The 14,844-nt window shown below is 41.3% G+C and overlaps 1 protein-coding gene across 2 annotated transcripts; it reads left to right on the forward strand.

Annotated features, from left to right (window-relative positions):
* Positions 1 to 2,906: 2,906 nt before the first annotated feature.
* On the forward strand, positions 2,907 to 5,549 carry LOC104460427 (interleukin-8). 2 transcript variants are annotated; one of them, XM_010082398.1, is made up of 4 exons: positions 2,907 to 3,028; positions 3,778 to 3,909; positions 4,687 to 4,770; positions 5,344 to 5,549. In XM_010082398.1, the coding sequence occupies exons 1-4, from the start codon at positions 2,964 to 2,966 to the stop codon at positions 5,372 to 5,374; spliced, it is 312 nt and encodes a 103-aa protein (XP_010080700.1). In that variant the 5' UTR covers positions 2,907 to 2,963; the 3' UTR covers positions 5,375 to 5,549. The 2 variants fall into 2 exon arrangements, with proteins under 2 accessions (XP_010080700.1, XP_010080699.1); XM_010082397.1 differs by having other exon boundaries at positions 2,964 to 3,024; positions 3,774 to 3,909; positions 5,344 to 5,374.
* The last annotated feature ends 9,295 nt before the right edge of the window (positions 5,550 to 14,844 follow it).

The raw sequence follows: 14,844 nt of genomic DNA on the forward strand, positions 1-14,844 counted from the left end.
TCTTCATTCTTTGCCAGACATTTAGGAGACATTCTGCCTTTTACTTACCTGCTCGCTACGCCCCACCTCACTGTGAACTTCCACAAGTGTTTGCACAACATTGTGCCCCGTTTTTGAGCAATGGAAGCAACTATTTCCCAAGCCCTGTATTCATCCCTTCCACTCTCCGTGGGTCAAGTGGAATGGCAGGCGAATGCCAAGCCCTTTGCAGAGGTGGCTTCAGAAGACAATGGGATATTTTTCCCTGGGGAACAAGAGTAGGCTGGTAGCGAGGACACACAGGAGACAGGAGTTGACAAGAGTTCACCTTCTGCAGGCTGAACCCTCATTCCAGGGAAAGTTTTGTCTCCTGGGCCTCTGGGTTCTTGTGTGCACAACTTCTCGAGCTAGAGGTCTGAATTTGTCTAAGAAAAGACAGACTCTTAATTTTCTTAGAGAGTAATTGTCTCAGTCCAGAGGTTGGAGCATTCCCCTGAAACTGGGGCGACCCAAAACAGTAAGGGACTGGAGCACAGCTCTGCCCCATCCCGTATTTGTGTCCCTTGCATTTGGGTGTCCTTTCCTACTTGAGAGACTCTAAACAATCCCAGCCAAGATCCCAAAAGATTCCCTTTTGACTCGTGTTCATTAGACAAGGCAAAGAGTCATGAAAAAAACCCCAAAACACTAGTTTCCATCCTGCAGTATGGAGAACACATCCTATACCCTGTCTTGAAACACAGGGAAGGGAAGCATTTGGTTCCCTTTTCAGCAGTCTTTCAGTAATCAGACTATTGCGTAACTGTTGTTTGTTCATTACAAATGTGCTTTTAACAGCGTTAAGCATGGAAGGTCTCTTCTTGCAGCGGTATCAGCTCAGACCATGACGTTATCCTCCAAAAGGAGCAGCAATTCCAACTGCACAAGTCATCTCTGATGGCTGGCGGGGAAAACACACTGCCAAAATCACACAATGGATCTGGAGTTCCTACAGGCAAGGGCTGGGACGAGATTCTGGGCAAAGCATTGCAGGGAAGTAGGGAGAACTTGGGCGAAGCACGGCACTCCCAGGAACACAGGTTAGGAGTGCCTGGCCCTCGGGCTTGATCTCAGGTCTCAACCTTTTTATGCTGCTACCATCTCTATTACACCCTCTGTACACAGTCCCGATGAAACTGTGTCATATCAGAGAAAAAGTGGAGGCACAGGAGATGCTTCAGCCCTCAGAAAACATAGCAGGTTTTTTACTTCACTACAAATATCCTACTCTCTCAGGCAGATACTTACCCTTAGCTCAGGGGCAGGGTTAATCATATAGGTGGAGCAGGCTCTTGGCTTCCCTTTTGACCTGGGGATTTCTGCAGATCCGTTACTGCCACACTCAGGAAATAGCTGAGTCTAGTGTAAGGAGGACAAGCGGTCATTTGTTTCATTTGGGGATTTGAGGGGGAATTTTGTTTTTTTGCCCCAGGCATTAATGACTCTTCAGCACACACCAAAATTAGATAATAAAGCTGCAAATAGTAACTCAGAAGAGGGGGATCCCTAATCACATTTTAATTACCCTCTGTGTGTGCATGCATATGTAGACACAGAGAGAAAGAGAGAGATCCCAAAAGAAAAGAATCAGCAAAACTTCATTCAAAGTAAACTGGTTAAAGCTTCAACATCTAGAATTCGACACCAGTGAAACCATCCTGTTAATTTAACATAACATATTCAACATAATACAATATAAACAATAAAACATAACCTTCAGTACCTAGTAAAATCATCTCCTGTTTCATGCCTTCAGAGAACTAAATGTCTTTTTCTGTAATGCTCTCTAAGACACACAGATAAGGAGAAGCACCGTTAGGAGTCAAAACTGGTATCTTTTGTTGACTCAATGCTCCGTAAGAAGTAGGAGAGACAAACTTGGTGGAAATTATAAATTATGATCAAGCTATTAAATTACTACTATAAATAAATTATATTTTATAATTTTATAATTTGAATTTATATATTTTAGTTTTAGATGCTAAGGATAACTGAGATTTTATGAACTCCTCAGAGTTAGGGAGAAGTACCTCTATAAATCCACAGATCACAGAAATGTGAAGCTACGAGGTCGGAGATGACAAGCAGCAAAAGTCATCACAATCAAAAGGCCAACCTTTTTACAGCACCAAAACAGAATGGCTTCTTCTAATCATGCACACTCCAGATGGGTTAACAAATGAAAGCTTTGTTTCAGCAACAGATCAGCATTTGAGCCCAAGTCTTCCCTCGAAATTATCTCCCTTGCAAGGTAGTATCTCTACTGGCCACAGAAAATAAACCCTCAGCATTCATGCAACAAGGCTCTTTAACAGAAATGTCTACAGCAATACCATAATATTTAATGTCATTTCCCTTTGTTAAAACCTAGGGTCACTGAAAAAGACAATGGAAAAGACATTAAAATATATTTCAGGGATTTCAGCACTGCCCAATTTCCACTCCAGTTGCTTAAAATCAGGTAAGTGGAAGCTATCAGCATAAACAGAGATAAGAAATTAAATATCTGGCATCCCTACAAAGAACAGTTACTACCCTGAAGAAAACAATAAAAAGTTAGAACATAAACCTAACTAAAACCATCATAAAGTTATACTGCCAAATCAGGGTATGCATTAGAAAAAGTAAAAAATTTACAGAAGAAATCGGAATGCATGGCTATTATTTACATATTTTAATAAATTAATATATTATATTGTTCTCAGCAGAATAACTCCTCGTCACCGAGGAAGGAGTTTCACAACAGTCATGTGACTCACTTTTACTGCATCTGGGAAATTCCTCTCACGCAATCTACATGCTAGCAGAGCACACATGCGGGGCACGGAACGGTATATAAGCACAACGGATCCTCACAGCAAGCATCAGCAATCCTCCGGGACAAGAGAGGTCCCTGCTCCACAGAACCCGAGCTAAACAACACAGCGAAAAACTCCCGTCTAATCATGAACGGCAAACTCCTGGCTGTGCTGGCTCTTGTCCTGATTTCAGCGGCTATGTCTCAAGGTAAGTGAATCCCTCCTAAGATCCCCACAGCTGTCGTATTGCGCAGGCATCTGCCAAGACGCGTGTCCTTGCAGAGAGGTAGCTTTGTTTTTGTTTCAGCAAATTAGTGTCTTTTGAGAGATTTTCAGCAACTTCTCTTCAGTCAGGAATCTACCCACTTAGACCTTGTACTGAAGAGTTACTGACATCTTGTGGGAAAAAATTTAAGGATGGAACTTCACTTTGCTTTGTTTCAATGTTTCCCTTGAAGTGCATATGGCTAGAGATGGGATCTTCTTAAGTGTCTGAATGTTTCTCTGCCTTCCCGCACACAGGACAGTTTGTGATCTCATATTTGTTACTGAATGATCATACTGCCTCATGCAAGTCACACACAGCTGGGAACAGAGAACAAACAATACAAACACATAAGCATGGACGAGCCTCCAACTAATGAAAAAATCTAGGGTGCTGTCTTCTGTATAGCTGCCAGTTTGTTCATCCAGATATTAAAATGATGCAACTGAATGTACAGTGTGGTCAGTACAAGTAACCACAAAATAGGTTATTTTAAAAGATGTGTAATTTAGTTCTAAATGTACTTGGGCATCAGCTCCTCTGAAACTAATAAGCAGCTGATCTTTACACCGGGAGCATTTATGCAGTACTTCAATAATGAATGTTGTTAAAATAGAGCAGCCATACTTTATCTCTGATACAGTGATGACAAGACAGCCTCTCAAACCTCAATCTTCCTTTTCTGCTCACAGGCAGGGCTGTGGCAAGGATGGGAACCGAGCTCCGGTGCCAGTGCATAGCCACTCATTCGAAGTTCATCCCTCCTAAATCCATCCAGGATGTGAAGCTGACACAGAGCGGCCCCCACTGCAAGAACGTTGAAGTCATGTAAGTAGCTCTGCGAGAGCCTCCCTCTCCTTCCCCTACACTCTGCACCCTGCTGCTGCTCACGAGGGCGTTCATGCTTCACAACAAGAACGACAGCGGGTTGATGTGATGTAGTCTGATGTGGTTATTCTTTTGAGAGAGATGGGTTTAAGCAATACAGCATGTTTTTCATCATCTGTATGACCTTATATATTCCTGAACTGATCATTATTTATCTGTTACGGGACATATTCAATATTTCTGGTGGTAGAACATGAATTTCAAGGACTGGTCAGTTCTGAAGACATGAGGCAGTAATGTAGCTTAAATCCTGCATTTATTAGGCAGGTGAAACTGCCATTAAAAGTCTGCGTCAGTCTCAAGAGAGAAAAACTAAGTTCCCACAAGCAGATTCAGGGGAACAATGAAACTAGTCTGGTCTTGAATAGCATGGAGGAAGGACTTTTACTGCCAAAACTCCTTTTTACCCCTGGAAGTTTCAGTCTTTGTGTAAGAAATCTTTACTAATGTAAACAAGTCCAGAACAAGTAGCCATGTATATTGAGAAAGATTTCTGGGAACGTGTGACTGCTTTGAGAGCAGGCACACAGACCCACACAACTTCTGGACGGTTTTACTCTCCTCAGCTGGGGAACACACATAACAAAATGGCCAAGTCTAACCTAGAAGAGATTGGGATGAATTTATACTAACTAATAAATAAATGCAATATTACTTTCTGTGAATAAACAAATCCATGTAGTAGTTTCCTGACTTTTCTTTTTTCCCGTTTTGCAGAGCTACTCTGAAGGACGGCAGAGAGGTGTGCTTGGAGCCCACTGCTCCCTGGGTACAGCTGATCATAAAGGCAATTTTGGCCAAGTAAGTCCCACTCCCTCTCAATTTGGACAATTGAGTGGCAAACCTCCCCCAAAAAAGCCAATTTATAATATTTCTTAGTGATACTTTCCATTTTCTCTTAATGAGATTTAAAGAACAGGGAAACTTACTGCTTAATTATAGAATTAGTCTTAATGTTTCTGACCCTACTGCAGGGTCCTTGTTCAAGCCGACACGTCACTACTAAACGTCTGAGTACCGGCAACTCCATCTGGAGGGAAGGAACACAAAAGTGTTTGGCTCCCTCTGAAAAACAAGGGTTTAAAAAAATTGATCTTCCCTTTTCTTGCTCTATCATATGTTAACAATTCATATTTCTGGGTTAATGAGTTTCTTGATGGGACTAAATGCAGAAACTTGTGCTCCAGATGTTTCCTACCTGGGCACCAGACATTAACACAGTGGGATTTCAGTAACTGCTTTTGAAACATGCCTCAGGATAGCACATAGAGTTGGAAACAGATCACTGATCCTTAACTATTTGTGCAATGTTAAGCAATGATAACCATTCTTGAACCTCCTTTGAAATTATCCTCTTCCCTCATCTCTTAACAGGGCTCAACTGAACTCTGACTCACCGCTCTAAGAAACACCAAGACAGAAAAAATCTGGGAACTGCTGCCACTCCTCCGTTGAGGGAAATGTGGGAAAAGCATCATTCAGGCCGTGTACCACCTTCCACCACCTGCCTCAGTATTCTGTTCATTGTGTATGAATTTATTTATCAAGCTATTTATTTATTTATTTGACTGCATCTATTTGAGAAAGTTTTTCAAAATGGTTAGTGTTGTGTGTGGGACACGTTGTCTGTTCACTGACACTGAAGATGCTGAATAAGAGAAGTGGCTTGCTGAAGGAAATGAAGAACCCTCAGAAGCCACTTCAGCCAAACACAACTAGTTAAGTGCAATGCACTTACAGCACAGCTTATTTACGCTAAGGCTTACTATTTTGCTATTACACCAGCAAACTGATTATTCCTCTTGCTCCCCTGGAGTGCACTAGTATGTTGTGTCAACAACAGTTTCCTGAACCACAGTCATCCTGTGGCTAGTCTGCAAACTGTGATTTCTGACTTCAGAAATCTAGCCTACAGAATCTGTAAGACCGTGGATTTGGTATTTATTTCTTGTGATTTCCATGCTATTTATAAATGTATTTATTGAATCGTTTCTCTACAATGGAGAAAATGATGTTAATTTATTTCATTCTTGCTAGATTTTCCATTCTTACTATTTATTTCTTAAGAACTACTCACAATCCCATTGCTCTGGACAGGGACTTGGTTGTATGTCTAATTAGCAGCTCAATCAGCTAATGGAAAAAAATTGCAGCTTACATACAAAGAATTTGCTTGTGAGAGTGTAATTATTCCTAACAATGCATTATTAAATGTTTTCTACAAAAACCTTTCTGTTATCTGCTTGTTATTTTACATTTTCATTTGCTTTATTTGGAAACAGTCTGTTTCATTTTTGCCACCTCAGACTGATTTCTGGAGCTGAAATACAAATTTTTAGTACAGGGTACCATAACTCAACTTGTTATGGTAAACCAACATTCCTGAATGGAATAATAAACTCTTTGGGAAGGATAAAAAGCTCACTCTCCTCTTCAGGCTATTCCCAGTCCTTGGTGGGCCATAGGGCAAGGCTCCTTACTTAAGCACCTTACAGACAAGAGAATTTTACCCTCAGATGCCTAAACACTGACAGTGTCCTGATCAGCCCCAGAGCTGTAAATCTACTGCATCAAATGGCCACTATTTGACTATCAGAATGGGAATTTGTGACATTTACTTTGGGTAACCTAATATCAAGCATTTGCCCTTGTGTGGCAACTGCCTCCTATTCTGATCATAACTCGGAGCATTCGATGCCTGCCTCTTTTAAAAGGTGCAGCTATTCCTTCCCACCGTGCACAGGAGCTGATGCTCGGACCCTTTGGGAGAGAAGCACTGATACCGCGTATGAACACTGAGGAAGGATTCTGGCAGGTAAACTGTGATGCTTCACACTGTCACCACCCCATCTCCTGTCCCACTGGTGCTGGGCTGCATGGACCGCAGCATGGACCCACTGGGCATTTTGTACGTTCTGTGTTCTGGAGAATCCAGCATGTGTGACCAATCAGATCAGGTTTAGTTCATCTGAAAACGTGGCTTCTATTTTCCTGTCTGCTTCAGTACCACTCCCAGAGCAAAAGGGAAGAAAGAGCCCTCCTCACATCACCACCACAGAACGGGGTTAGGTCCCAGCTACCATCTGTGTGGAGCAAGAGCTGCTCTGCCCTGACCTGTTGCCCACCGGTCTGCTCAATGCACAATCAAGGGATGAACAATGCAAGGAAGCAGGCCTGCTTCTTCTCTTGAGAGCGGAAAGGGGTTAAAATTTCCAGGGATTTTCCCTGGATAGGAGAAAAGAGAAATGCAAGAGAGCATTTGAGTGTTTTGGAAACCTGAAATCTACAAGATATACATTCAGGGCCTGGTCCTGTTTGATCAGGAACAGACACTTGAACCCATATATGAAGGAGATCCAGTAGGCATCCACGTGTACCCCTTCCTGTTTCAAATACCACCATTTCCATGAAAACTGAAAAATTTATAGAGGAAACAGAATACACAATGGAGACTGACTAAATATAGCCCCAAATAAATGGTACTTACACAGAATATGGCAAAAAAAAAAAAAAAAAAAGCCAGATTCCTGCTTTCTAATAGGAATAAAAGCAGCTGGAACAGAAGTGAATCCCTATCCATCAGACAACATATGTGCTCTCTTTCTGAAGCAATGAGAAATCTGTATGTTTCTATATACGTTTCCATATATTTTTCTACAGCAGAAATAATTTATCCCACCAGGTAGTACACAGTCTTTGGCTGAAAGAGCTTTGAAAGAGCTTTCAGTTTTGGCTGAAAGTAAGGAGCTATGTGACAAAATAGCAGCATGTCTTAGTCAGATTAAGCTGCTCGTGTAGCAACAGGCACAGGAGATACAGAGAGGAGCCTGCCGCATGACAGTTCCAGCAAACTTAAACTGGTGTTTACCTGTTCATTTCAGGCACGCACACTTTTATTTCACTTTAACCTATGATCCAGATATTTTTTAAACTGCAGAAGGATTTTTGCCAGCTGCCTTTGTGATCATAAAGTAAGAGAGCTATCTTTGGCTTGCTTCCTCTTGAGGACCCTGCGCAGTAAGATTGATGTCAGTCCTCTCCTCAACCCACATTATTCTGGCATCAGACTGAGGCGTTCAGCCACTTGAACCCTAAACAATGTTCCCAGGGGCCCTCCAGTTATCAGGCCATGCAGAAGCCACAGGAGAAAACTGCACCCACGCAGACTATTCAGTAAGCAGCTGTGTGTGTGTGTTTGTGTGTGCACATGCTCGCCCGTGTAACATGCAAGGAAGCTGAACAGGCGGTGAGTAAAGAGTCAGGACATCTGCACCACAATGAAAGAAAGAAGCCTGAGATTTCACTGCAGCTAGCTACATATTCTTGTCTGTCTTCTCCTTTTCCCAGTCTCATCTAAGCTTCTGCTCCCCTTGGCCACTTCATTTGGGATTTAAACTGTATTTCTGCAACCCTGTCAGAGGGCCATTCCACGTTAGAGCCACCCCGTGTATTCATCACCCTCCTCCATTCATTCCTCTACTGCCCTCCCTGCAATGAAATGTAGCAAAGGTGTTTACATGTCCTTTCCATCCTCAACTATTTTCTTGGTCCCTTACTTTATCTTCCTTCCAAACCACTTTCACTTTCTCCTTTCACCAACAATTTCAGTCTGGGGCCAAGAGGACGGTAACAATAACCAGATAACCAAGCAACAACCTCGTGTCATCTCCCCATCCGCAAACTCCGCTCCTGTGCCTGGTTGCTGTAGGTCTGCTCTTCTATCGAGAGTCTTTTCAATCACAAACTGTAATTTGTTCCCTTGGGTTTCAATGTTAACGATTCTTACAATACCAAAAGTATATTTCTCTCTAATGTATAAATGCTGGAAATCATAGAGGAAGTCATCGAAAGAAATACTGGAAAGTCCCTGAAAAATACTTTTGCTTAGAAGAATAGAGAATACAAACACCGGTTTGCTGGCCTCCACTTCTGTGTCTGTGCCGAATGCTAACTAATGCAAACATCCTGGTTATGTGTCAGGTGACAGATACATTATCCACGCTTTACTGTCTGTTGGTTATGGATTGCTTCCATTCTGGAAATTATTTGCATTTATGTTGTTATCACATAAGATGGGAAAATCCCAGGAAAATTACACCCAGCCCTGGCTTGATATTGCAGACTTATTCCAAACTTTGCATTTATTCTTGTTTATACCAGGATATTATGAGTGACTCCACAGGAAACGGGTCCTTCAGAAATTATACAGACTGCCATGAAAACTTCTGGGTCAGCAAATAGGCATTTTGGTGTTGCGTGCAAAAGTGAAACAAGACTTTTGCCACGTATAAAAAAAAGCCTGAGATGTCTGTTGTTGAACACCATTGTGATTTTTTTTTTTAATATTACCTGCAGTAAATTACTTTTAATAATACCTACTAGTGCCAGTCAGTGCAGATGACTTCACAATTCCTGCACACTTCTAGAGAGGAAGACACTATCCATGGAATAATCTAGAAGGCAGGCTGAGAATCTAAGCACAATTCAGAAATTAGAAAAGGAACAAGCTGTTTTCCTTTAGTCTGATCTAATGCTCAGCAAGAGTTCAAGTGCAAGCTCCCTACTATTGCAGCTGTGCATCTACAGTCCTTACAGTGCATCTTCTTCAAACCCATCCTACTTTCAGCCTGCTCAGCATCTGGTGACAATGACTTTTACCATTTAATCACACCCTGTCCAAGTGCACACAGCTGGTTGCTTTCAACACGACACATTGAAAGCAATATGACTTTCTCATATTTTCCTCTTTTTCCCCATAATTCCTTTCTAAATGCTTCCTAAAACTCTAGATGCCGTTTTGACTGCCCTAAGACATTGTACACAGTTCTTTAAAAACATCAAACCAGTGACACCCAGCTCTGCTTCCTCAGTGCCAATAGCTGATTTCAATAACTGTTCCTTCTGCACACACACAGGTAGGTTATAGGCATAACTAGGCTCACTCATACCAAATGTCATCTGCCCTTTTTTGAAACATGCAGCGTTGTGACATCTTTCTACAGGCAGATTTCAACACAGCTATGCTCAATAATTTTGCATCATTAACAAATACAATTTATTTTAACCAATTATTAACCTCTGACAGGTCCAACTACCTCGTTCCATGAAAGTAAAAATTCATGAGGAACATGATCAAATTTTTTTGCAAGAACAGTTGAGCAGATCCCACGTGCCTGTATCTCCAGGGACTCAGCCATAGAGGATATGTGAAGTAAGACCTTTCCCTCCAATGGGCGCCTTGGCAACTCCAATATCACTCTATCCATTTCTCCTATTCCTCACTGGAAGATAGGTAAATGGGGGGAAATACAATATTTTTTTCTTTTGCAGAGCACTGTTTTTCATATATATCCACCTTATAAAAATCTGTGGAAATAAGAGGTCACTAGACAAGTGGCGTGTTTTGAGAGCACATTTGGACCCCGTTAATCACCTTACCTCCAAATGAACCTTCAGTTTTTGAGAAGGCAGTGGAGGAGAGTTCAGTAGCTTTTCTGACTCAGCTAATACGAAATGCCAGAATGCCAAAACCAATTTTTAAGCACTGAAGTGACACACTGAGCTCCTGAGATTCATGATTTCTTTCTTGTCCATGCAACTAGTTTCCAGAATGACGAAAGCTCCATAGCTCATCAGGGGACCAAATGAAAAAGTCCATACTCTCAGCTTGGCTTTTTTATTAAAGATACATATTACATGCTTCCACAGAAATAATAAGACTTAAAAAATATTGGCAATTCTTCTTTTCCTCTTTTTTAGTTTTTGCAGTCACTTTTTTTTTTTTTTTTTTTGAGATTGCAAGCAGACAGGAGAATCAGAATTCAGTTGTTCATGCTAAAACCAAAATGCCAATAAAATTGTAAAAGCTTGAAATACTCACCTTTAAGGGATCTCCTCTGTAAAGGTTTCTATCACATTTGTTGACCTTTTTATTACATACGCATATCATGGAGAAGGGAGCCTTCTCTCATACCCAGGAGCATGCATACACATTTCATCTTTTCCTCTGCCCCCAAGTCAGGGCAATGAGTGTATTTATGGTTCTTGGATCCATATCTGTTCTTTCTTGACAGTTTTGTTCTGCTGTAAGTGTGATCAAGACACGAATGTGAAAATGCTGAGAGGATCCTAAATGAACTGCTAGCATTGCCAGGATTAAGAAGGAAAAATGCCAGGTCCCTGCTCACCCCTCTGAACTACATTTCTGTCTGTGATAGCCTTTCAGACAACCTTGATGGGACAAACAAGATTAGAAGGTCGCGTTTGCACCACAGGGGATGCAAGCCCAGAGTTTCAGAAGACTCACTGGAAGCTGCTCCCTGTAACAGAGCTGAGGGGTGCTTGGCCTTCTGGTTTGTGCTCAAGCCTCTGCCACCTAAGCTACTCTCTTATTCATTTCATTTCACTCCTGCTGTCTCGTTATCACAGCACACTTGGCAAATTAAAGGAATGGGGTGGTGCCAGGGAGAATCTTTCCTTCTGACTGAAAAAGCACTTTAAAGACACACATTTTGATTAATCACCAATAACAAAAAAAGGTGACACTGGTATGAGAAGTAGCATCAGTCTGCAAAGATCATCCACTCTCAGCTAGCATTCCTGGTGAAACAGGTGAAATAAGTAAAGGAGCTGGTGAGGGTGGGTTGGTGTGGAGGGGGGCTGGAAAAAAACAGATGAAAGGAATTAAAATCAGAAGGCAAGACCATGAAATCCAAGAGAGGGAGAAGGTTCAAAATAAGCTATGATGTTCTAAAACAGGGGCTGGAAGTCTTCCAAAGAAAACTGCAAGATGTGTGTGGTTAGAGATTAAAACATTTTTTTTTTGGAATAGCAAACATTACACTTCTGCTGTGAGGGGAAGGCCAGCAGCAGACTTGCTAGTTCAGAATGGAGCAGAAATTAAGGAGGAGAGATAGACAAATTAATTTTCCCCGCAAAACTATAGGGGACAGTAAATTTTCATTTAGTCTAGAAACCACCAGATCTAAATCACTGGTTAGAGAAACAACAATTAAAAAAAAAAATTAATTCACCCCAGAAAAACAATCAGTGATAAGGGGGTTTCCACAATGAGAAGAAATTTGAAACTATATAGGGTTGGCCAAGTCTCCACAGAAGTCCAGATGTGGAGTTTGATAGGTTCCTCATGCTGTTATGCAAGACTTATTTTGGAATTGCTTTCATTGCAAAAGTATTATACTGGCTCAGTGAAAAAGGAAAGTGATCAATAGTATATTTACTCAGCAGTTTTACTGACAGAGTTCCTGACTTGAATTACCCATGTTTTCAAATTTCTGTCACATCTGATATAAATGCTAATGCCTACAGTTAGGAACTATATTGACTGACCAACCTAAAGCCCAAGTCCAAGCTTTCCTCCACAAAATAATTTCACCCAGGAGAAGCTTCTAGAAGTTATTACCTTTTTGTTACTTTTTGCATAGAAAAAAAACCCCTCGTGGTCAGGATAAATCATACCTCCTTGCATCCAAATACTGGGACAACCTCCCAATGAGTTACAAACTGCAATGCTGTGATCTCAGTATTATTCACAAATCCAAGCACAATCATGACAGCGCCAGTACCTAGCCTACCTAGCACCGCTGGGCTAACTGCTTCACCGAACGGTGTGGTATTGACCCTCCAAAATGTTCTGTTGCTAGAACAGTCCAGATGGCCCTGTGAAGTAATCATTCATCAGACCTGGAGAACCAGGTGGCTAAACAACCGTCAAGAGCAATTCAGCAAGTTAGTGGATTCTAGTTTCACAGAACACATCCCGTATCTGCATGTTGACACTTTGAGAGGCCACGGGAAAAGCTTGACAGATCTTGGAGAGAGTGAAGCACCTGCCTGTGCAGAATGAAACACAGGTGAAGGTAGCAGCATATGCCATCACTTTTAAGAATTTACTGAACATCAGTTAGTAAAGATACAAACCACACCTCCGGACAGCTTGTGTTTGAGCTTCACCCAGCCCCATAACATAGCAATACCAGCACAAAATGGGTGCAAATAAAATCTGAATACACCCTATATGCTTTTACTTCCTCCTTTCTGCCAAGCCAGAATAAACGTTCACTATAATTTCAAGCAGAATACCAAAGCCAAAATTTAATTTGCACCTCACTGTGACACATGGGGTCTGGGGGTAGGTAGCATACTGTAACTGGCAGCAGAAGGGCATGCCCAAAATCAACCACAATCCGCTGTGTGAACACATAGGCTCTCTTCTCTTTCATTAAAAGGATCTGAACTACAGCCTGTACTTCCCCCAGAACTTCTGGACCATCAACCTCCACAGTCTTTCCTTAAGTACTAACTCAGATTGAACGCAGCTCGGTTGCTCTTACTGAAAAGTAAGAGTTGTCCATGCAGATGTCAGATCTTTGTGTGAAAGGCACTTAGTCACACAACAAAAATAATGAAGACCATCAAACTCCACAGTCTTTCATTAAGTACTAACTCAGATTGAACACAGCTCGGTTGCTCTTACTGAAGAGTTGTCCATGCAGATGTCAGATCTTTGTGTGAAAGGCACTTAGTCACACAACAAAAATAATGAAGAGTGACTTTTCAAGAAATCTGACGCTCTGAAAGCTTTATGTTTGAATTATCAATAACTGATAAACAAACACAGAAATCCGGGCAATCTAGGCTGGTTCACGGCTGAGTAAGCCAGACATTGCCAGCAGCAGACCAGCAATCAGGCCAATAAAAACATCTTTGCTGACTCGCTGAATTCCTGTTGTCAAAAGTCTATCAACTCCTCACTTTCTGCTAATTCCTTTTCCAGAAAGCTAAGACAGGTAGAGTCCCTGTGTCCTCAGGCTCCCACTGTGAGAGGTAGAGTGCACAAGGCTGCGCTAACTCCTGCTCTTCTCTCACTCCCCTCTGGGCTTTCTCTGTTTGGCACTTCAGCTCTGACAGCAAAGACCTTCATTCTACAAATGAGAAGCAATTCACATAAGCTCTGCTCACTGTGAACACATTTTTCATAAAAAGACAGTCAAAGAAAACAGACACTGTTGTAGCTGGTTCATATTGGACACTGTGGCTTCACTCACTCCTAGTCAAATGCAAGCACATACTCAAATGCTAATGGCAAACTGGTTATCTAAATTAAACTACTCTGATCTTACAGCAAAACAGTATTTGGAGGTAAGTAAAATTATTCTTTTCAATGTCCTGATCAATGTAATTTTATGGGAATTTTGACTATTTAGAAGAAAACCAAAGATAAAAATGCTGAATTTCAAGCAAATCAGAAGTTGTTTTTTCAGTAGCTTGTTTTCTAAAGAATCCCTCTAGCTTACTCTTCTGCCCTCCCTGTGTACTCCTGACACCAGCACTCACTAGCAATTTTAAGAAAGAAAAAATGGTGTGCTCATGTTCCTTAGTGTAATTTTTAGCAGTCTCCTTGCATATTCCTGTACTCTGTGTGTATTGAGGCTATTTGAAGTCAAGCAATGTGAAAATTTTAAAAAGGAGAGAAAAAAAGAGAGAAATATAAGATAATGGGGAAGATAACCATTGACAGTAACCTCAACGGTGATCACAAAAATGCTATCGATGTTTTTCCTCCAAACACCTCTTTCTCTAAACAGGTCCCTTTAACAAGCTGAAATGAATACTTGTCCCTCCTAGTCTTTTGTATGCTATTTTGGATAATTTACTGAGAATTAAGCAAACTTATCATTTTTTCCTCCCTTTCAACTAAACAGCAGGTACTTTTTTGTTGCCAGGATCAATTTAACCAATTTTACTACAGCATCCAAATATGCTGAAGAATGAACCTGCCTGTAGCACTCAAAATGCTTTAAGAAAACATTCGCTGAGATGGCAGCTTTATTATCTTCCAGGGTGGAAGTCAAG

This window comes from Pterocles gutturalis, unplaced genomic scaffold (assembly GCF_000699245.1).
Source record: "Pterocles gutturalis isolate BGI_N339 unplaced genomic scaffold, ASM69924v1 scaffold29654, whole genome shotgun sequence".
Classification (NCBI taxonomy): domain Eukaryota; kingdom Metazoa; phylum Chordata; class Aves; order Pterocliformes; family Pteroclidae; genus Pterocles; species Pterocles gutturalis.